This window comes from Sinohyriopsis cumingii, chromosome 1 (genome assembly GCF_028554795.1).
Source record: "Sinohyriopsis cumingii isolate HCF-2022 chromosome 1, ASM2855479v2, whole genome shotgun sequence".
Taxonomy (NCBI): domain Eukaryota; kingdom Metazoa; phylum Mollusca; class Bivalvia; order Unionida; family Unionidae; genus Sinohyriopsis; species Sinohyriopsis cumingii.
The window spans coordinates 128,803,754-128,829,058 of NC_142961.1; the positions used below are offsets into that span (position 1 = coordinate 128,803,754).

A 25,305-nucleotide genomic window follows, 5' to 3' on the forward strand; every position below is an offset into this window, starting at 1 on the left:
GTCCCTCGTCGCTTCATTGGTCTAGAGCATAATCAAATCTACAAAAGATATATCCTGCAAAACTGTCGTACGATATGCAGTAGATGCTGTCGGTACTTAATGATCATGTGGCGTGAAACAGTTTTTAAACATAATCTCAAGTAAGATTTCGGGGCCAAGTATGGTTACATGGGTATGGTATACAACGCTTGAAGGTCGAATTTTATCCTGGTAATATTGAAATGTTCGCACTCAAAATTACATTGGTGCTTGCATCTGTGACAACAGTTTTCTGAAAGCATTTTGATAACTATCCTTGAAATACATGATGTTAGATCTTTGATCGGGGTCTTGATGCCATGGTGAAAGTATAGCCGATACCATTCTGTCTTTCTGTTTAGGTAAAGACCTCACACACGGTATACATAGACTATGGCTCTGAATTTTACTCGTTCGCATTAGTCATCAAATACATCACGGTACTAATTTGATTCAATCTGAGTCCATTCAACAAAACAAAACATTGTCCTTCAACCACACATCTAAATGCAAAGGAGCCATCAATTATAAAATGTTTGCCTGTTTTGTTTTCTTTCGCGAGTGTTAAATCCAACATTTTGTAGACTGTCATCCACTTTAAAATCTCTCTCGCTGATCATATCCAATATTGTCATATACCATAGAGGCGTCAGGTTGTGTTCTTTGCTTCTTTCCGTAAGTCAATAGATGTTCCAGGTGCTCCCGTTAAGAGTAAGAGCACATGCTAATTGAGTAACTGAAATCCCACTTCGCTGAGAAACGAATGTATACATTGTTGATGGTAGCCATTCTGACATTGATGCCTGGATTACTGTTACAACCTTGAGAATGTTTACTTTCAGGTAAAAGTAACCGGTATTCCGATTGATATAATCATTAGTTTGACTTTTAATTTCAAAGTCAATAGATGCTGAGGTGGTCAAAATAACTCAGGATGGAATTTTACCCCTTGCGATTCTTATATCGTTGATGACATGGCAAACATATCGTGTTATGGCTTGAAACATTCGCAAACATCACAGTGAATCGTTTTTATTTTCTTTAATTAACAGTCGAAAATGACCAATTCTCTGACAACTGCTGCTATTCTTTTCTTACGCTTTTCCAGAGCGCGTTTTTGTGCTCAGAATGATTTTCGACGTCTTATACTGTATTGTCGTTGCTGTGGGGTAGATGAGAAATTAATGTTTTGGCTATAAGTGTGGTGCAAATTTATTTGATGTGTCTGCGACCTGGTAGGTCTGTTTTGTTTGAATCAACCTATTGTTTCAACTATTATCAATGTTTCTGTAGACTTGTGTTTGTCAATGAGTACGTGTTTGACAATTTCTTTATCATGCGTCAAAACTGCGTCTTTCAAATCATGCAATCTTCTAATGACACATAGTTTTAAGAACGATTGATTTCACCGTACAGAACTTCAAAGTAGGTGTAGCTGTACAAACAAAGTTGAATTTAACATATTTACTAATCCATATCCTATTGTCAAGAGATACCTGCAGCACTTGATACATATATTTGTTTACACTTTACTGGATAACTATTTTCGCGGATACCATTCCTATGGAGAATACTTGATTTTGTCTATGATCACCTTTTATGCTATTATTAATATTGTCTAAATACTGATACATCACGCCACATATATACAGCACAGATATGTCCACCCAGTCACATTATCCTGACAACAGGCATTTACTGACAGGACGTTAACGATAATGTAGGCATCATTCTCCGTGAACGTGTTACGTATTTCCTCCTGAATCTTCACCTAAACAACATAATCCAGTTTGAAAGGAATGAAAGCGACTATATTTCCAAGGACGTTGTTCTTGAGGACACAAATATAATTTATAGTCCTGTGAATACTTTTATACTGCAATGTTCTTGTTTCCATCTATAATAGCTCAACAATGTAAGCAATCCGATATACAGCGTTTTGCCTTCGGAAAATGCATTTAAGAATGAAATTTGGTCCACTCAATCATTACACCACGGTGAATGTCCTCAAGTGTTTCGTCAGTTTGAGCAAGGAAAACAGCTGATATCGTTCCTAAAAGACACTGAAAATTAAAATATACATTAATGATAACTGAAACCATATTTAATATTGGAATCGTTGATTATTGTGGTTTAGGTTTGTGTGCGTTGTTTTGCATTTGTGTGTGTGTGGGTATGTTCGTTTGTGAATTGGATCTTTATCATAGATTTAAACATTGTTGAGTCATATAGCTATGATTTTTGTAGTGTGGCAGTTTATAGAGCTATCTAGCACTGATACATCACGCCACATATATACAGCACAGATATGTCCCACCCAGTCACATTATCCTGACAACAGGCATTTAAGTCCTAATGATGCTGAGTACCAAGCGAAACATCTGTTAGTACCATTTTATGTCTTAGGTATGACTCGGTCGGTGTTCGAACCCGCGACCTTTCACGTCAGATGCGGACGCTCTAACAACTTAGGCCTCCGGCGCGTTTTAAAATTGCAAATGAGAGTATATTTATTGTCAGGGGTACATGAGTTCGTCAATATTTTGACGTGGAAATCGGTTTTATCTCCAACCATATTCTCCACTAGACTGCGAGAAATGATTCTACCAAAGAAACTCCCTAAACTGCCTGGTGATCCATTTTTGGTCATTGAAGTTTGTTTAGATGTGTAACAATGTAAAGTGTTTTTATAAAATAAATCACATAATTGTCACGCATTAAAGTTAAACAGAACTGAATATTCGTAGCTCCATGGTTTGGTTTCCATAGAGTTGTTACGTGTCAAAGGATCAATTTCCAAAGGGGGTCGCAACAGAGGGTTGCTAGTTTGATTTTATAGAGAGGTTGTTGTGTTCTGCTGCAGAGTATGCTTTCCAAAGATATGGGTTAGATGCATTAGAGATGCTACATTAATTGATATCAATAAAGTATGACTGGTAGGCAATGTATGGTCAGCAATCGCTCTTCGATCAGAAAATACTTAATGCAAGCAACATGCTATTCAAGTACTTCCAATACGATTGATGCAGACGTTGATGCGTTTATCTTTAAGGGCCGTTAAATAAATAAATAAATATTTCAATAATCATCAAACATAATAGACGCCAGTGTCAAGGAAATACATGAAACGCTCGTTCAAACTTGCAGGTTGAATGATTACCAAGCACGTAACTATTATGCTTAGTTCACCTTACACTGCACACAGGTAATCTTACCGTTTGGTGTGTTCATCAACCGCAAGGGTACAATCATTGTATTCCTGATTTAAAAATGATAGTAAATATTTAACCTTAAGATGCTTTATTAGAGTGTTTATCACAAAATAATTCCACAAGATTATATATATATATATATATATATATATATATATATATATATATATATATATATATATATATATATATATATATATATAGTTATGTGATATGGGTGTAAGTTATTGTCAGGACGAAAGTGAATGAGAACGATGGTTTGTATTATTAACTTGTTTTATGAAATTGTAAATTAAATGTACATGCACCAGCCTACTCTTTCCGACGTTGATGGAGTCAAGAGTAAGATAGAGAGTGAAAGGGCAGAATACCCTAGGTCAGTCGTGCAAATATTACAAAGTCAAAGTATATGGACACAAATTAAAACAAAGACAAATGCTGGCCACGTTCGTGACTTTGAATTTGACATAAATGATATAAGTAAACAAAATATTTGTTATGCATTTACAGCATAGCATAACTATGTAGATAAAGTCTATAGCGTAAACGTGCTAATAAATTGAACAATGAGATATACCATACAATACAGAGAGGTTTTGAGGCTGCAACCGCCATAAACAGAAATACAGCAAAGAGAGCTGCTGTATTTCTGGCAGCCACAACAAGATAGGTAGGGCAATGAACAAAACTGTCCAGCATCAAAGAAAAGATCAATGTTGATGAAAATTAAACCGATGAGTATGTAGTGCCGGGGCAGTAGAGCACACGCATACTCCCCGGTAGTTAGAACATATCCAGCATATATGGATGATTGGGAAGAAACATTAAAACGGATGCGTGTACTTCTTGAATGCGCTGTTAGTCTTCCGGAGCTGTTAGAGTACCATCGTATGCTCCTGGCGGTCGAAAAGGCAGGTAGACACAGATTAGTCCGGGTCGAGTGAATGATATGACAGCAAAGCACGATCGATGCCCATGGTTCTAGGTCTGTGAAACCCACGAGATGTGAAAGAGGAATTAGCACACACGGCGGAATGCCGATCGTAGAAAAAGTGATTGAAGGGTTAAAAGCTGAGACCTTTTAGCCTAACCTTATGCATTTCTTAAATGCATCTGAAAGGGTCATATTGATTACTGAAACTGATAGAGAGAACACAGTCAAATTGTCAGATGTGAACTCTTATATAGCGCCCAAGCCCGCTTATACATGGTTTGTGACATCACATTCCCTATCAGAGAGAATCCCTACGCGCGTCTTTGGAGCGAGAACATTGCGATTGGATGGGCAGAACACGTGCTTGAAAGCTTTAAATATATTAGCCCTTGACAGCGCGTTACACGATAAATCTGGCTGGACATTGTAGACCCAATCACGCATCCCGTAAATGTCCTTACGCGAGCGTAATTCGTATATATATATATATATATATATATATATATATATATATATATATATATATATATATATATATATATATATATATATATATATATATATCTTCATCCATATGTGCTTATGTATGTTCTTTACATTTTCTCATATGCCACATTATGGTTACACATTCAAACAGCTTGCATGACACTTATCCTGTCTACCTATCTCTCTTGAAGCCACTGGGAGTGTCACGGAATTAAACACCTTTATATATGGCATACCTGTATTCAGTTTCCGTTTTTTGTGTACAAAGATACCTGAGGGTGATTTATATATACTGTATCGTATTTCGAAATAGTGAGATCGGTTAATCCCAGGCCGGACGTATGAAGAGCTCTCGATGGGACGAACCGAATGCATGTAATGCACATACTGTCTGTGTGTAAATACCTCACCGTACGTAAATTTCTTTACAATACGGAATAGTCTTGTAAAGCCGGAAGTCTGCTTCAAGGACTTGGACATCTTCAGCTGTAGAGCTGTATGTGACAGGAGTGTCTGTGTCTGTGACGGGAGTGTATGTGTCTGTGACCGGAGTGTCTGTGTCTGAAGTGACCAGAGTGTATAATGTCCGGAGTGTCTAATGTTTGGAGCGTCCGGCGTGTCTAATATCGGGAGCCTCCAGGATGGTCTAATGTTGGGAGTGTTCTGAGTGTTCGAAGTATTCCGAGTGTCCAGAGTCTGTAGCAGATGTGAAGCTAAAATGTCGGAGCCGTGGAGCTCAAACAGTGTAGTGATGATGGAGTTTATCTCCATGCATGTGATTTGTTAGCCGTGGGCTAATTTTGGGGCTCGTAAAACCAAGTGTATCATTCGGGACTGTAAAAAATAGGTTGTATATTTGTCGTTATTTGTTATCACGTTAATTTCGCTACCGGAGTGAATGCATTTTACTACATGAGTACAATTTTACATTGTTTACTACCTGAGTAAACTATATCCATCGTTTCATCGTCAAATCATTGAGAACCATTCACCCCATGATTTTGTTTGTGCTAAATTAATGTATTTGTTTTCTTAATTATTAAGTCTGTGCGTTCTTATGTTAACTAAATCCAATATTTGGATTATATATACAAGCACATATTCATAAATAATTGCTCATTCAAGGCATCTATTATTAAGCATTGTATTTATATCATCGTCAAAAGTGTTATGTTGTAATCCGAAAATTCCACCCGGTTATCTTGTTACAGGAGGATGTCCTGAAGTTCCCAGTTCCAATCACATTTTAACTTATTTTTGCAAGATAACATAGAAAATACATTATCGAATGGATATGTTATGGCAATCCACAGCAGTTGCTCAGAAGTCAACTATATGAACTTCTGTCTTGGTCTTGTGAGAAGATGTTGAGTCTTCGTTCACATTTTCTAGTATCTTTATGACGTACAAAACAATAATCAATATACAAGTGAATCCTGAAACATTTTTGTTTGTAAAGTGGATGCTTTTCATATAATAATAATGAGGACATTGTATTGCGCATAATCTTTAAAAGCTCTAACCGCTTTACTACATTAGGCAAAACCTATGACATAAAAAACATATATAATGATATTATTACAAAAACACAAAAACTGGGAAATTAAAACCATAAAACATAAGCTAGGGAACATTATTAGGCTTTTAAGTTTCTTCTTGCAGTCGATATGAGTTGTAAGAGCACTCTTGATTCGGATCACGTTCTTTGTGTCTAACTAAAGTGGGCAATTTGTTCCATGTTGCTGGGCCCTGGTATGCAAAAGATTGTTGTCCATACCACTTCGTTTTCGTATCAAATGGTCTACTTTGTCAAATGCTGCAGACAAATCAAGGAGGGTGAGGTCTTTAATATTTCCGCTATCCAAAGCAAAGAGAATGTCATTAACTATTTTTAGAAGAGCAGCTTTAGTAATGTGGCAAGGGCGATATGAAAATTGAACATCACTATACAGACCGTTTGAATTCAGATCAGATACAAGCTGGGATAGAACAACCTTCTCTAAGATTTTTTATAAGAATGTTAGATAAGAAACTGGGCGGTAGTTCTTTAAATCGTTATGGTCTAGTGTTGGTTTCTTCAGCAGAGGCTCTACAATGGCAGTTTTAAAGAATGATTCTCCGGATGAGAGAGAGGTCTTAATAACATCAGTTAATGAAGGCAATACTGGATCGAAGTACTCATGCGGCAGTGATGCTGGAAATGGATCAGATTTATATGACTTTGGTGTACTCTTCATTACGAGTGTACGTACTAAATCGGTAGAGACAGGTTTAAATGCTGCTAATAGTTGCCGCTAAAAGTCTGTTCACCTATATGGTGACGACGAGTCTGTTGCAATTGTGTTGTCAAGCTTTTCTCTAATCGTTTACTACTTTGTCACGGAAGAAATTTGCAAACAGGTCTGGAAGGTCGACTAGAGAAAAACTAGTTGCATGTGATGTACATTTCTTTCTTGACATTAGCTTCTTAGTAATCTCAAAGAGCTCTTTTCAGCTAGAACTTTACATGATCTTATTACTGTAGTGGGCTGATTTCGTTGCATGGATTACGTTTGTAACATTTTTCTTGCGGCTTCATATATTTGCTTATGAATAGTGAGTCTGGTGGAAAGCCAAAGCCTCTCAGCTTTACGGTGGTATGTTTTAGCTGTGCGAAGCCGGTCCCCAACATTACTATACCACGGAGAACATTTTTTGAATTGATACTCTGCACTTGGTGACTGGTGCACACCCGATGAGCAATGAACGCAGGCAGCCTTCGGGTTGTTCTGCTTAAGGAGCTAGGCAAGTTGTTAGGTTTACTTGGATGTCATTCATTAGTTTGTTTCTTTTTATCATACAGAGGTTACTCTTAGTAGCAAATGAAGGTGGAGGGTATGAACTGATACGTTAGCATGGCATATAATGCAGTGGAGGTATGATGTAAGTTCGCGGGATCACAGGGAGGAACGTATAATATTGTCATAATGTTTATAAAGAATATAGTCTGGTTAAATGACTGTGTGAGGTTGAATACTTTAATTGAACCAAGGAGTTTATATGTGTTTGGGTTTCCGGGACAGTCAAAGTGAAAGTTGAAATCTACAAGAATAATCAGGTTGCCACCTATCGAATTTTCTTACTTCAGCAGATTAGGAAACTGTTTCAGAAAGAGAGAGTCAGCTTGTTTATTGTACTTTGAGGAGTGCGGTAAACGCAGAACAAATGCAGCGACCTTTGTTCCAGTGTAAGTATGGTTTGGACTAGTTCAAACGATGTGTAATAGAAATTGAAAGTTGTGGTGTGGTTAAGTCGTTTGATCGTGGGTTATTTGTGATGACAGTAATTCCAACTCCGCGAGAGTGGTGGGAGAACGACGTGATGGAGTAAGCGGCGGATGTTAGAACTGCACAATTGGGCTCATCGCCTGACTTCTTTGCCATATTTCCGATTGTCCTACTTATTAATCATTGAATGGTGCAATACGCAAAGGTATATTTTCGATAATTGACACAAAGGTTGACGATTTGATAGGGATTTGAATTATGTTATCTAAATTAACGGCCTATTTTTAAATGTTTGAACCGGAAAGGGTGTACGGTAGATAACTGAAATTCTTCGTCCTGTTCTACGATGGCCAGCTTTGAAACAACGTTTCATTTTTCTCTTTTGTTTACATTTAAGTAATGTTGAATATAGTCCCAGTTCATTCTGTCTAGAACACAATGTAGTGTGGAGCGCCAATGAGTGGTCGTTTAAAGCAATTAATGAGGGTCCATCATAGCATAAACGGGTTGACTGGCGGGTATCACGTGATGGCGGTTTTTTTTAACAACTAAGGAGGTTGTAGCAGTAGAACAAGACAGTTTGGAAAAAGTCTACATATATAGCCAAGGAAATGTTCAAAGAAAATGGAGTTTTTAACTTGCATGAAGCATTTCAGTTTATTTCTTTTCACAATTTCCACCTTTAAATCATTACCTATAATTGTAGATTGTATGCAGATTTTGCAACCATGTTCCTTATGATAGAATAAACACAATTATGTTTCCACTTCAGTTACAATCATTATTACTATTATTATGTTTAAATATTTTTCAGTAGTCCATGTGTATGCATATACAATATTAGGCTAAGTCGGCAAATACGTCGCCTAAAAATGCACACATCGCCATCTATTGCTAGGAAAGCGTAAACGAATGAGCCCTTCGATTTATTTTCGAAGTACTATACGTTACAGGAATTTATGACCTTTCAGACACTCCCTCTAAAGCCGCGAAGTTCAGAAAGTGTAGTGTTATAGCCCAAGGCGAAATATACTGCATGCGGTGCTGACACCAATTTCGTATAAAGTTAGTTATTCCTAATAAGATACAAAAATTTGAAAACATTTATATAGGACTACTAATGTTCCTGAACTCATACTGTCCTGGTTGAGCGACATACTTTTGGACGTGCTTGCATAGGAAAAATCTTTTCACTCACACACACACACACACACACACACACAAACACACACACATTCACACACACACACACACATATATATATATATATATATATATATATATATATATATATATATATATATATATATATATATGTTTTATTTTCTAAAGAAAAATAACGCTGGAATTAGAAAATGCAATGGATTTTTTCGATATTTATATAAGATAATTACAGTACAGTAATTTCATAAACAATTTGGTTATGGTACATAAATCAACGAGCGTGCATATCATTTCTGGCTCATACAAATAATGTATTTTAAATACAACAATTTTAGAAGGTAACTAAATCATGCATACAAAACGTCAAAGAGTAAACACAATATTCAGATTATATAAACGTAACTGTTGTTCTAAAGTATTGAAATCCTTGTGAAATTAGACATAATTATTTGTATATCCTTTTGTCATGAAAATAAATTATACGAGAGCAAATTCTAGAATAGAGGTATTAAACAGGTGCCCGTATAATATACACACCACATCACTAAAGAAGGTAGAATATAGTTTGAAAGTTTGCAAATAAATGCATTATTCAATTTATTGAGATGTACACGATTGTTCAATTATGGATTTCTTTTACACACTAATGTCACTTATACATCAACATTTACATTTACAGAATTGATCTGAACATTTTTCAGATGTACAATGTTGCAGAAACAAAAACATCCATCTGGCGTACACGTTTAGAACTAATTATACTGTATTGTATTCGCTCTATATTTACTTATTTAAAATGTATTAGAATTGAGGGTCATTTCACTAAAATGATAAGGAAATCGTAATAAACGACACAATTCCAGAAAATGTTTGCAACTTGAATAGTATATACGCATCGGGAAAAGTGCATTCCATTGGCTTGATTTATCCCCACTCTTAACAGTATTATGAAATCACATCTAATGACATGGCACAAATCTCAAGTGGACATTGTACAATATTTCCTATGGCAATGATGACATGCAAAGTATCATAAAATTAAGTTCAATATACAAAATTGCTTTATAACTGTTTATTTATATACTGATAATGCTCTTATTTTTTTTTAAGGAGAGATTTTGGAAATAAATAGTTGATTCTCGAATCAAGGTCAGGATTTGCAATAATTTCGGCTGATATTTAGCATCTTTGCGATAGACATAACTAACAGGATGTCATTGTCGCAATAATGCATTAATCACATCACCTCTAACATCCTGTATACAAGTCAGTAATAGTAGTTATAACACAACTAAAAGTATGTTTTCAATTAAATACAGGACACAGCAGGTATATGACTGCATGTACGTTTGCACATTTGTTAAATCTAACATATTGGAGATTATAAAACAGAATTAGCCACAGCTAGAAATTCTAATGCTATATAACTTTTTCTCAGGTATCACCATAGCTAACAATACAAGCATAATACATGTGATAAGAGCTAAACGAATATACATGATTATATATTGACAACTATTACAATTATGATTTAGTGAGTAAACGGGTTTACTAGAAAGCACAAAAATAGACGATTTCATGGCATTTCCACATAATTTGTATTTAAAGAAAAAGCATAAATTGCGTGAAACTGAACTTGGAAAGACTCGAATTCTTGATTTGAAATGTACCACTGACTAGACAAGATCTAAAACAGACACAAATTCGCAAGTCACGCGAAATAATCTGCTAAATAAGTCTTGCCATTTCGGTATTGGTGTGTAGATGGATGTAAACGTAATTTTGCCAATAAGTACGATTCCTTTAAAAGCAATATTACTTTTACATAAATCCTACAATGTTTATATTCTTTTGTCAATTATAGACTCTAATGTCAGTCACTATAATTAACTGTAATAATGGTAATAGTCAATAAACAAAGTTGAACTAGAACTTAAATACATTTTCAACTGAATGTATACATTATATAACTACTTGTGTGGATTTTAATAACCACGTTCTAAGCTAGGGAATAGAGGTTATTAATATCAGGCGTGTTCTATTTATATTGACACGTGCATACGTCTTATTCACAGTCCTGTGAAATTGGAATAGGTGTCAAACTGATTCAGATAGGCCAACATAGCGTCGTAACAGAACTTGAACTGATCCTGGAATAGATAAATAATACAACAAACATAACTAATATGAACTATATGACCGGCCATGAAGTGCATGCTATATCTGTAGCCTCTTAAAGGACTTCGAATGGCATTCGGTGTATTAAGCAGTTACTTTTATATTATGTAGAAATTGACGATGGTTATGGTAGAGACCAAAATTTGATTTTCATCACCACTGCATCTATTTTGAAAAAAGAATGTTCTTTAACCAGCTCGATTTATTATTTTTAATTCATTCTAGATATTTCAGCTTCTTCCAAATTTGGACTGTTTACGCAATTGATCAATTTTTTCGTTGGCTGGGTTTGATATCGTTGTTTGTCTAGAAGATAGAAAACCCCAGTAATTGTAGTTTAAGTTGGTTATTGAAACACAAATATTGGATTCAGCTTCTTAAAGTTACAAAATATGTGCAGTTTTACATATTATTCATCTGAAATATCGCGATCATAATTATAAATATGAATGTCTTGAGGCTATCATTTTCATCATACTTATTATCGCACACGACATCCTCATTACCCCTATTACAGTGCAATACACTTACTACTAGATAATAATCACATTCAATTTGTTGCAGGGTAGGTTTTGTAATTATGTTCAACACTCCAACAGATTAGGGAATTTATAATCTTGACCTTGTTTTAAGTGAACGAGGAGGGAAATTCATTTATGCTTTTTCAGGTAATGCTTATATTATAATTGTCTTAACAGATCTTACTATCTTACAAGATCATTAACATCTCGATTCCTAAAGTCTGGTGAAAATACATTTCCTTGACGAAATTATTTTAATAATTGTAAGATAATTCATATTTCTCGAACAATAAGCAATCAACAACTTTAGTTTGCATTTATATATCCTAAAGAATGTTTACTACATAATTGATTAGTAATTTAAAAATAAAATGATAGTTTAATAGCTAATAAAGTTAACACATCTTACCACATTTGGAATGATCTGAGGTCGTCGACTTCTCATCTGTTTAATTATTTGTTCCACAGCAACATCCTGCTCGATTTTGGTCCTTTCTAACAATGCGGCAATCACACAGAACAAGCCACTTTTTTCAGCGCCGTTCCTGATTAAAATCATAGTGCATTGTATATATTTCATTTGTAACGTAAAAGATCAATTTGATATTTAAGGAATGTGAGAACCATTTGGCCGAAAATAAATCGCATACAAACCCTTTCTACATACATTATTATTCTTCCGGGGTTGGCTTGTAATCAGAATAGTTCTTTTCGGTGATCTGCAACATCTAGATTTAATTAAGAAATACATAATCGCTTACATCGTTCAATACTATTTAATATAATTTTCTACCTGTGTTAAAATATGAAGGTAAGTGGTAGTTATTGACCTTATTAAGATATATCTGGTGTTCGGCGTACACCTATATTATCACACGATCTACCTACAAAGGATATTAACGCAAATATAATATTTCAAATATTTTTTAATATAAGGTACTATTTCAGTTTATAGCTGCATTAGCACATAATCTATCAATTACAAATCTTAATCCTACGATATTCATAATTTTGTTGTTATAAATTTGTCAGTGTTCAATGTCGGTCGCAAAAAGAACAAAACATAAAAGGAACATATTAATACACGATAATGTATGGTCGGTTATATATAACTGAAATTGCTATGTACCTCTTTCTGAATTAGTCCACAAATGAAAACAATAAGAATGAAAGCGGTTACGAGGAATGAGTTATGCTGCATGAGTTTGTATGCAGCAAACAATCGTCGGGTTATTACTGACAGTATAAGAATTATATAAGACGTTACAGTAATATTACATGCAGTGAACAATAATAGGTTTGCTGCCCGATTCTTGCTGCCATTTCTCTATAAGATCAATCTGCTTCAACATTGCTGTCGGTGACATGGGGACAGGCTTCCCATCTTCCCAGTAGGCAGCTCTGCTTAAACGGACCCTCCGACGCTGCTAAAATGCCAATACATATTAAAAGTACACACATTATTAAGAAGAATAAGGAATTAATATATATATATATATATATATATATATATATATATATATATATATATATATATATATATATATATATATATATATATATATATATATATATATATATATATATATATATATATATATATATATATATATATTCCTGAGACTGAATCAATGCTGGGAATAAAAGGTATTTGGTTAGGAGTAAACTTATTTTAAATATTGCCGATCTTTATTGAGTGCCACAGTATATCTTCATTTGTAAAATTGTGCTGGTTTAAATGTACTGCATTTGGAATAAAAACCTTAGTTTAGTACACTTTAATTGACCGTAAGGTTCAGTTTTAAAACCTGTAATTTATATTAATCCAAACAGTGAATTGCTTGATGGGATTGATGCTTAAAGTTGATAACAACTAAGCAGCGAACATGAAACGTAAAGCTAAGTTAAAACAAATGATCGACTTGTGTATATCAACAATAAATAATGATGTAATTCTACACTGGATTATGTCTTGCTAAGCACACCAAGTTGGCATTAGTTAAACTCCGTTAGATGTTTAATGATATGAATGTGGTATAGCTATCCTATTGTAAGGCGATCCCCTCTCATATCAGTGAACAATGTGATAAACATAACCTGTTCATGTACTAGTAAATTAGACTATTTGCATCCGTCTATTATTCAAATATATGACCAGATGATTGAATTCATATAATAGGTTGTGGACATAAATTAACTTTAGGCCAAAAGGCACACTCTTAGAATTGTTTTAAAATTATCACGAAATTCTAGACAAATTGAAAACCAGTTGCATGGAGTCATACAAAGTAAAGACAATTTGCTTTCTGTATTCTGCTCCTTTTATAGCTCGTTATTATGATACAATTACTAAAGTGTATATTGTTCCATTAGTATGTAGCAGAGATGTGTTAACTTTGATAGCACACATGGAGGATGTAAAGAAAAAACGTTCGAGTTAGATGAATTTGATATTTATTTTTGTTGTATCGCCATATCTTAAATTGTTCTTATCAAGACGTTGTAATTTGAACATCACGAATGTGGTGATGCTAATAAAATGTGTCTTCAGTTTACTGACCTCTTCTTGGTATTGCAGTATCATTGTATAATTTGTACAAATGTCATCGCAGGATTTACTTTCAAGAGTGATTCTGAAGGGTCCTATCTCTAACACTTTGTTGTCCTCTGTCCAGTAGAGTTCGTTTTCCTTAAAAAAAAATGTGAAACGTACAGAAAACATTAGTGGCATACAAATCTTTAACATATTTCATGTTCATTTTAGTAATGCTTTTAAATATCAACCATATACACAGAAAGTTATTTAAAAAGTAAGAATGACAATGATTACTTGTCATATTCCACTTTGCTTTTTCAGCTGTATTTGTCATTGTGATTAACAATGCTATCTGTCACAAACAAAAAACAGATAGCCTTGAATATAATATAATACTGCTTACTGCGATACATATACTCCCTTGTCCTTCTTCTTGAACTATTAGCAGCTGTCCCTACTACTTAAACAAGGTTGTATCTTTTGTGGTTGTATTTAAATATTAGCTTCGTTAATTATAAATGGAATCACACACACACACACACACACACAGGCACAGACACACCCACTCCCGCAGCAAAAGACTGTACAATTTTTTATCAATATTATTTAGTCTTCGAAAAGTAAAGTTAACTATATCTTTTAATAATTTAAATTAGCCTTAGATGAGAGTGAACTTTAATAATAACATCATAGAACCATACAAATCATTTGCATTACATGAGACATCAATGTCACTGACAAGAGAAGTAATATACTATTATAAATCCTGGCTTGCGTAAACCACTTTACCAGCAAATTAATACATAGCTGTGAGAAAGTATAGGTACTATTAACATATGTCTTACTAAATTTAAATGCATCAATTTTAAGAGATTCTCTATTGTGACCATTGACGGATGATAATGAAAGTGTAAGTCCCAGGTACAGGTTATAGCCTCGAATAATACACAGCATTGTTTGCAATATCCGCGAATGCACTGAGGGCAAGCTTGTGCTATAATTTGGGAACATTGCCCACAAACAATTTCTTCTTCTAAGTCCCATTACTCTCCCGCAATGACATGTATGCATATTGCAAGTAAGGTTACAGAGACTACGAATTATGTTTTTCCTTTGAAAAGGAATTTAAGTAATTTTAAAGGAATCAAATATATCCATGGAAACTCAGTGGGCCAGATTACTTTGTAGAAGACGTTTGTGTTGGCGTGCATTTATAATCTTAAGTGATGCTAAGTGGTCATTATGGGAAATTGATTTACACTTATTTGCATAGCAGAGGTTGCGCGTTTATTTCAGCATTACCTTCATTTCTGATAGCGTATTCAGCATCACAATAGAACCAACTTCAAACTGGTACACCATTCTCCAAAAATCCACGATTGTGTTCTCAAGTGGTGTTTGGGTGATGATAAAGATGTTGTTCTCCTTGTAAGCCTGTATAATATACGCATGATGTGATATATGTCCATCTTCCCACTTATCTCATTTTCTTATATATATATATATATATATATATATATATATATATATATATATATATATATACACGATACACATAATGAGCTCTGTATTTATGCATAATTCTCTACGAATTATGATTCATTAGCTTTTTATTAGTTAATACCTATTGCCAACAAGAACCGACTTTATGAGAAGAATCTATATGTATTAAACCTACATTAATTGGGGACGTAAAGTAAGCATTATTATTGTTTTATCAAAATCAGGTGGAGTCAACACTTTTCCTATGTTATTGGTAGATGCATTTATCGGTCAGTTAAATGTGCAAATATATTGTAGGTTTTAAATGACTTCGCAATTATAGCTTTCGTGAAGCTTATATAGAAACTTCGTCATATTTTCAAATGATGTGTCATGTTTCCTCGGGATGTCGTTAGTAAAAATAATATCTAGTCAATCTAACGATCAAGACAGTGATTAGCATATATTATGCATGCTTGGCAACCATTTAATAAGTTGCGGAATGCACACAATTTTCTCTTATAAATAGTCAGTTCAAAAATGGGACACGTTGTCATTTTGGGAAACCAATATATCTGAAAACTATGATTTGGCACGTTGAAAACAGATCACATACAGGTAGGAAGACAGCATTGATGTAAGAATCTCTCCCTTTGACGTAGACATTTAATAACGGGCAATGGCTTTTGTCTGAAAAGGAAACAGTTCGAAATAAATTTCTTATATAATATATTTACAACCAAATATATACACAAAATTATTTCCAAATACAACACCTAAAAGTGTTTAAAATAGGACACAATATTAATGATGTCACATTTTGTAGAAAAGCCGGAATTCATTAGCACTGTAATGAATTTGTTGGAGAGGCTGGTTATGTACATCGATTATATAAAACAAATGAAAACAGCTTCCAAAACTATGTCAATAGTGAACTTCTAATCTCATTTCTCAAAGAAAAGGATATTTAATTGTCATGAACGTTTGATTCTTTTCCATAAAGTTATGTGATATTGAAACTCTAGAACGAAACGCATGTTCCAAAGATACCTGGCAAAATGTTTGAATATCTGTTTTTATGCCGATTTTCCACGTTCTTCGCGTTTGCATAAACGTCTTCTTCTGGATCGGACACATACATGGGTAGCTTCTGCATATAAACAAAGATATTTAAATTTTAGATAACCTAAACATGCGGATACGCGATAAAGGCGTGGTGAGTTTATAAAAGGGACATTACAAAACCACTTCATGAGAAACAGTTTATTATGTTTTGTAAGGGATTCACTGTTTCTAGGAAGTGCTTTGTTCCTAAATGCCTTATATGTCGCCATAAAAATACAGGTAATGAGTGTTTATAGCACCAATTTTGATTTATAGAGAGGGATGCACTTACAAATCATATGGTTCTGTTTTAATTTCCAGTAGACAATATACCGACTCTTTACTGAATTGATTGGTGTCAAATTTCGCTGAAGAAGTACACTTTTTAAGGGTTTGAAATATAAAACAATATTTTAACGGAAATAGGTGACACATTTAATTTACTAAATAGTGTTTTTTTTATAAAATACAAATATATCGAATATAGGGACGTTGACTGAGTTAACGAAACCACATAAGCAATGACGGATATATAAGTCTGCATAATCATCGTGTTTAATAAACTAGGAGTGTTTGAGATCATGAAAACGCGAGTAAGCTCAGATAAGACGTGTTCTTTGATATTTTATTATACAGTGGATTTATGCAAAATAATCGATTCATTAATACGAATCGTTATATATATTATCGAAGAGGAATACTATTATGTTCGGAGATCTATTTGAATATTGTGAAAACAAAGTAGTTGTGCTTTCTATTTTCCACACTTCTCAAAGCTCGTACGATTTCAGTTTTCTTCATTGTCCTAAATATTATTCAATCCCTATGTAATCGAAGCCTTGTCCCTTTCTTTCCGTGTATAAAGTACACGAGAGCCTAATTCCTGTATTGTCGAAATGTATGCACTGAAGTATTAATGAGGACGTGGGATAAACGAAACTGAGCAAATATAAACTACATTGTTACGTCGTTGGGATAGTATAACGTCTTCGCACGTGCCACATTATATGCAACCAACCATATGCGTTGTATTGCATCATAACAAGCAAGCAACGAATCATGAGTTTCTTCTCAAATAGCATACAAAGTCTTCACGTCATACTCTACTGTCATGGAATAGAAAAGGTCAATGTATATAGTTGTAACTAAAGTGTCATCAACTTAGCAAAGAGGTTGTGAACAGAATTGTAGTCCCGCGTCTGACACTAAAGGTAGTTAATTGCTGATCACGACTTAACGCTCAAGTTTCGGTCAACAGCCTGTGCTTGACATATATATGAACTTTATACATTTTGACAATGATATTCACAATACAAAGGTAATTATTTACTTTGGACTGAAGTACATAATGCATCGTTTTTAATTGACGGCATAATTACGGCGAAAACTTCCTATTAATGTGATAAGGATCTATGAGATATACAATATGAGTTACATTCTGAGATGGTAATATACCGCTTGGAGTTATCTCATATCAATGGGAGGTAAATCAACGCTTGGAGTACAAAAGTCAGTATAAAAAAGGTATAAAATCATAATGGGTAATACGTCAAGCTCTCTGTGTTACGCTACACGTTCATAATTCACGAAATATATTGTAAAGGAGTTTATGATTTAAGATGTACAAAACCTACTTAGCCCATACATCACCAGTCAACTAATTTCTGTAATGACTCGAATCAAAATTTAACAAATGCACCTTCCAGAAAATGGGAATTACCTAGATAACCACGTTCCAAAAACCATCTCTTTATAAAATTATTCATCAACATGCACATCCGCTTGACATCACCCTACACTGTTTGCGCCATTGATAGTACGGATCGCGTTTTTAATATAAGTTACAATGATATCAACAATCATCGTTGTTTTTAAGCATGTAAAGATCTATGTTGTTTATTAATGAAAATATCCATAATGAAGACAAACGAATTCATAGCCAAATAAATTCCAAGTTTAAACGTTTTAAACTCGTTCGAAAGAAAATGTCTATATATGGTGTCTTGTTTAAAAATATGTATTGGATTTTAAAAAAGTAACTTATTTTGCCGAAAAATGATAACTACACAAATCGATAACGTAAGACGAAGTTTGTATAATGAATATCCAATGGGAACTATGTTAAGATTTTAATGAAAACAGTTTTAATGTCTTGAAAACATGGACTATTGTATGCTATTAAAAATCATTAAATTACGTGGAAAAAAGCTAAACCTTAAAAAATGAGTTGTATGAACGTTTAGATAGGACACATCATATTGATATATGTAATACGACGTTCTAAACATGACACTATAGCTTTGCTTAGTAAAAGCATGAAAGGTGTAATTACGTACTTCGAATTCATCATCCAACATTCGTTTTCTTGTCGTAATGTCTATTTCAAGTAGTTTCTTGTGAGTTTCTTGGAATTCACTAGTCGACACAGCCATAGTGGTACAAGTTAATGCTTCGAGGAGAGCCTCGTGTAGAAAGATGTACTGTTCCTGAAAATTAAATGAAAATAAAGATCATCTGGTTCAAGTTTGTAGGACGTAAACACATTTCCTCCCTATGTAATATCGTATATAACGTTTAATATGTATTAATTACACTGCATTTGCTGCACTAATCGCATACCTATATTATCTGTTATGCTCGTTGTAATGAAGTTGACGCAGCGACGTCAAACCAAGCTAAGTAGTTCTGCCCACCAGAGATTAAAATAGATACAGTTTCAGTGGTCGGTAGATACGTTTGTTTATCAACTCTGTGTATGCAATGTATGTAAAATTATGTAAAATCTCTCCTCTATAAAAATTCAATATTATCATAAACATTTTCGTTGTCGTCGGAGTAGTCATCTTTATGATGTGTATCATAATAATCCTTACAAGAGTCTGCACGAGGTTGACTCTCTGTTTCCTGATGGTCTCTATGCATTTCACCACATTGATGTAGCCCAGCTCCTCTGCCTGGTCAAGTAGGTAGTCAAGAGCCAGAAAGGTTCCTGTCCTACCGATTCCAGCACTGTTTATAAAGATAGTAAAGAAAAGTGGAAACAAGTATTTAACTGAATTGAATACAATACAAATCTAATTACAATGAGAACGTCCAAATGCTGAACAAATACATTTTGAGCGAAATTAAGGGCAGTGATGATTTCATTATTCTACATCATCAGTCAGACATTTTATTTAAAAGCTACACCCAGTTTTTATTAGACACATTGTTTATATTATTTAATGTCAATGGAGTTGTTATTTTCGTTACCATTATATTGCAATACGTATACATAAAATCACATTTACATGGGCTATTGCTTCATTATTAATCACTGTCTTACAGATTCAAATCCAATGTAATCACCAATATAGAAGTGGACTTAGAGTTTGCAGTGTTTCGCTATGGAGGTTATGATTTTGATATATAAGGTGTGAACATAATTAATAATCGGTACAACCATAATGGCTATAGGAATTTAACATTAGATCGCTGTAGTCCAAATATGGGAATTTGATAATGGTCTTCATTTTGGGTGCAACCACGCTCGACCTATTGACAAGCATGAAACACATAATGACTAACAAATTCATCTACAAACCAACACTCACATTCACTTACAAAAAATATCAATGACTAGCACTCTCATATAATAAGAAACACCTGCGCCAAGTAACCAATGATACGTCTTTCTGAGCAGCAACCCGTTACTAACCAGCACCAATGCCAACTAACCAGTTTGCAGTACTATTGGCCAGAAAGAACATTTGACTCTCACAACACCAGCAAACCATTACATAGTCTTCAAACCAGGTCCCACATATTTTGACCAACACCTACGCACACTAACAAATACACATTGTTACTGACCAGCACATACCAGGACTGACAATACGCCGACACCTCTTGTCCACAACACAATATTACTGATAAACAAATAAATCTAGTAACTGATGCGTAAGTTTAGGATGTAAATTCTGGGGTACAGTAAAGAAGATTAACACACCTAATATGAGTTAGATACTCACTATCGCAACCATTGACTCGTCATTTTAGAAATTAAACAGAGGAATTATCTTGGACATAAAGCTGCCTAGAGTCCGCTGGACACATGCATGGAATATAATATATATTGTATAACTATAACAAATATTATCTTAGCGGTAAATTTGCGATTTGTTGTACTGATGAGATGACTTGCATAATCAGTGGAACCAACCCATAATAGAATTATAATTAACATGACTAAAAGTGACGCTAATGGACTGTCTTGCGAAATAAGGGATGTGTCTAACGAAATGTTGAAAATATGAAACTTTCACGGGATCTAACGCAAACTACAAATTACACCCTATAAAGTTGGTTTTCAATTTCCCAAACTATTTAAGGGTTTAGCTGAAATTATAAAATGTCCGGATAAACTACAAAGATATCCATATTTTGCGATTACTTACACATGTTAAACTAATTTTGTTGTTATCTTTAGAATAAGATCAAGCAGTCAATGATCATCCATTACCTACATTGGCTATCCAACACTTACAGGAATAGACAAATAATAATTATGTGATGGTCACCAAATGCACATATTTACATTTCATAATCCAACCTTGAAACAAAACAGATGTGTAGCACTTGGCTTCATATAAGTCTAGTCTGAAGGATTTGCGTTGTGGCGTTGTATGTTTCGAAGGTAGGCGTTGTTGGTGATTTAGCTAGTGAGAGTATTGCCAATTGTTGCCTAATCAACATTTGAAACACACTCCCCGATTACAAACAGACAAAGAGATTCAATATCTCAATTCAGAATTTCGAATTGATCTGAACATTCATTTTTGCACCACTGAAGTTCTTGAAATCAAGGCTAGTGTGACTGAGTATTTCAAAGAACCGTGCCAAAATAAGTATGGGGAATGTGGACTATTTATAGAAATAAGTCTGTTTGAAAAATTACATCAAGGTGGTAACATATCTGGTCACAAACTACAATGGGTACCATTTTTTGCAGGATCGGGTGTGTTTCATGAAGAAGCGTTACCCAAGACGAGATGGCAATGTATGGACTAGTGTTTGGATTTTGTGAGACATCCTCGGGAGACGGATGGCAAATGCGGCAGGTTGGATTCACAGAATAGTTAGCTAACTGCTAGATTATTACTTTCTTACATACAACAATTTCGTGGACGACACTTACCTCTACGTGAATTTGAAGTTATTATGAGAAACTAATGAAAAGGAACCAATCACTTGCACGAGCTAAAATGTGTCCTCAAGAAAGATACAGACATTTTCAATATTGAAAACGTCTCTGATCAAAGAGCACTTAAAGATGGAAATTACTAAATTCGTGTGGTCATTACACAATGGAAGATATCCACACAGTTTCGATACTTAAACCGATCCATCAGAAGTCATTGACCATAACAATAATACGAATCAATGATGTCATTAAATGTCGCAAAACCATTTTCAATGTTATTTCTATAAGATCACCATAAACAAATACAGCAGAAAGAATAGTTGGGAGGGTGAGTGACGCAAATATTGCATTTAAATAACTTCATGGCCACATCTCATGTAAAGCATATTGACCTTTTAGACATTACACTAATATCATGACCACACTGTGTGTGTATGTTTGCATTCATTAATTTTATAATATGGGAACCTTTACTGATTGAGCCATTTCAGAAGCTATAATTGTGATGATTATCATTGAACCGCTGTGTTGGAATTGATCAGGTAAACTAATTTTATTGAAGACGGTCGGACTTATGTCATCCAGAAAAAATATTCAATTGGAGAAATACAAATAAAACGTATAATAGGACATGTAAGGGGACAGTATCTCAGAAGAAAAAGACGAAATCGTGGTAAAAATAGAGTAAATTAAATCTTTAAACTTAAATGAATGACATATTGCATAACATCGTTTAGTCTCTCTTGTTTCTCTTCGTTTATCGTGTTCATCAATAGTACCACGTAACCAACATAGCTATCACAATTCTGAAGAGATGCATTGATTACAATGCAGATGTTGCATATTTATGTGTTGTTTTTTTATCGTTTTGTTTCCTATTCCGCTGTTTACGGCTCTTTTCATCTCATACTGGCATTTCATCTTTTTAAAGTTTGGCCAGTAGTGAATACCAACATCATTTACAAAATGCCCTATCATTTGATGCATTTGATCCTTCTTCTGTGAGCTGTAGGAACATCACTGTCAGACATTTACTAAATAAATGTTTTCCAGATAGGATGAAATGTGATATTGGACGTACAAGTTTAATTATCTTAAATGAAAATAATTTCATATGTTTCTTCATTTGAATATAATCCATTATTTCCAACTCCTTGTCAGTTAAACGTTTATTCGCTTTATTTTTAAATATGTTCCATTTACGATACTGACACTCAATTCGTGTTTGTAGTTCCATTCAAACCGTAGTCCGGTTACCTTTATCATTCTTGTCAATGAAAAATAAGCTTCCCGTTACATATCCATTATTAACGCATTATGATCATGACGGAAGGCGGGCAACATTTTAGAAATATATTTGCACAGTTTTATAACGACCACAATAATACTGAGGAACAAATTAGTTGAAGCTCATTTAGCTTATTGTAATTTATATACTGTGGATACAAAAACTGAAAAATAATTGGTATATGTTAGATAAATCCATGTAAATCTTAACATAGTCTTAACATTGATGACACACTATACCAAAACATTTAGTCTTATAAAAGCTTAAATACAAAACATAATAAACTTAAGAAATTACAAATCCTACAGTAATTTCTAAAATAAGTCCACCAAATATAATGTTATAAAAAGCTATATAAGTAAAGAAAGGGATGAATTAGTAGTGACTCCCATAATTACTCGGGGAGATAACATTTATATCACAAATTGTTTTCTTACGTGCAGATATTTACATCAACCGTAGAAACTTTTGTCATACGTAAGCACATAACAAGATTTATCAAACAAATGAGAATGTAAGTTATTGGAAAATGTTTGCATGACAATAAATTAATTGACTGATGCATTAAGAAAATTAAATAATGATTGATTTAAATAATTGCTGAATTGGGCAAGGTTGTATTGAGTGTCCGTCTTGTAAAATAGCTACAAATATGCGTTGAGTACATCTACAAGAAGAAAAACGGATTAGAGTTCGTAAAAATCTGCAGTAGTTGCCACCTCATAAATATAGGCCTTTACAATATATCTTGAACATTAAGAGGAACAGATAAAACAAAACGAAAATGCAGTTAAGAAATATATGAATAAATATGAAATATAAATTACAACCGTCAACTTGAATAAGTTAAAATTTTCAGATCAGGGCTAGTCGAAACTTGTATAATATTAACGAGTTAGCACCATACAAATAAATTATAAAGAATGATTGTAAATTCGACTTCGAGAAATTGTACGGGTAAGAATTGAAAAGAAAATTGTAACAAGTGTAACAGTTATTGGAACTGTTGGTCTTTTGCAACTTATCTAATTCTATGGATAGTAAATTTGATAAACAAAATTGTTTTTCTCACTCCTTTAACACTTGCTACTGTATTACGTGCTTCTGCTCCTCCTGATTTTACGTCTCCTCCATCTGTACTAGTTTCACATGTTCCATTGACTCATCTTTACATAATGTCATAGTCTTCACAAGTTTTATTAATGACTGGCTTCAAACATGAAAACAATTACCGCATATATGTGATGTTTGCGTAATGAAATTGATTTTGAATGCAGTATATATGTTGATTCGTTCTAGTCTTATAGGGTAGTTTTACCAATCATTCCATTAACTATATTATTTTCCCTCTCAGATTAGTGGTGTAGATTTGGATAGGAATTTGAAAGCTGCTTTCGAGACAAACACTTGAGGCATGACATAGAAACATTCTAAAAATATAAATGATTCTTTGTTCATTTGATTCCTTTTTTCTAAATCAATTCATTTGTTCCTTTTATGCCTTTCGTTTGCTAAGTCATATCAAAATGCAATGTCATTATCTGTGTAGCTTGAATCATATTTGTAAAAATTGCGTATACAAATCTTTCAAGCTATTTTTGTTGGAAAAAGTGTTTTAATTTTAATAAGTATAATAATCAATAAGCCACATAATTTATACCACTTTGAATGGTGCACAAAATCTGATCTTTTTTGTTTTTATCTGATTGACGGTCATATTTTCCAAAACTTAATTAACGAAATAATATTTTCGCTGAATCACAGGAATAATGAGCAATCAGTGAAGTCATGTTCTGTTGTAAACAATTTCACCTAACGCGCATCATTTAAAAATCATATATGATAAAATGCTTCAGTTAATTTTGGAATATATTCAAGTGTCAAACAGGTTTAATCTAGCAAATACTTATGTCCATTTTGTTGATATGCATCGC

At 33.8% G+C, this 25,305-nt stretch overlaps 1 protein-coding gene across 3 annotated transcripts in view; it reads right to left on the reverse strand.

Annotated features, from left to right (window-relative positions):
* Window positions 1–9,282: 9,282 nt before the first annotated feature.
* LOC149807847 (uncharacterized) overlaps window positions 9,283–25,305 on the reverse strand; it is a 149,675-nt gene continuing 133,652 nt past the window's right edge. For all 3 annotated transcript variants that reach the window (XM_089971378.1, XM_089971377.1, XM_089971379.1), the window contains exons 18-26: window positions 19,775–19,910; window positions 19,238–19,387; window positions 16,848–16,947; window positions 16,414–16,487; window positions 15,618–15,749; window positions 14,340–14,468; window positions 13,058–13,206; window positions 12,189–12,324; window positions 9,283–11,230 (exon numbers count right to left, since the gene is read on the reverse strand). In XM_089971378.1, coding sequence (XP_089827504.1) covers window positions 11,150–11,230; window positions 12,189–12,324; window positions 13,058–13,206; window positions 14,340–14,468; window positions 15,618–15,749; window positions 16,414–16,487; window positions 16,848–16,947; window positions 19,238–19,387; window positions 19,775–19,910 — 1,087 coding nt within the window. In that variant the 3' untranslated portion in view covers window positions 9,283–11,149. The remainder of the gene's footprint in view (window positions 11,231–12,188; window positions 12,325–13,057; window positions 13,207–14,339; window positions 14,469–15,617; window positions 15,750–16,413; window positions 16,488–16,847; window positions 16,948–19,237; window positions 19,388–19,774; window positions 19,911–25,305) is intronic.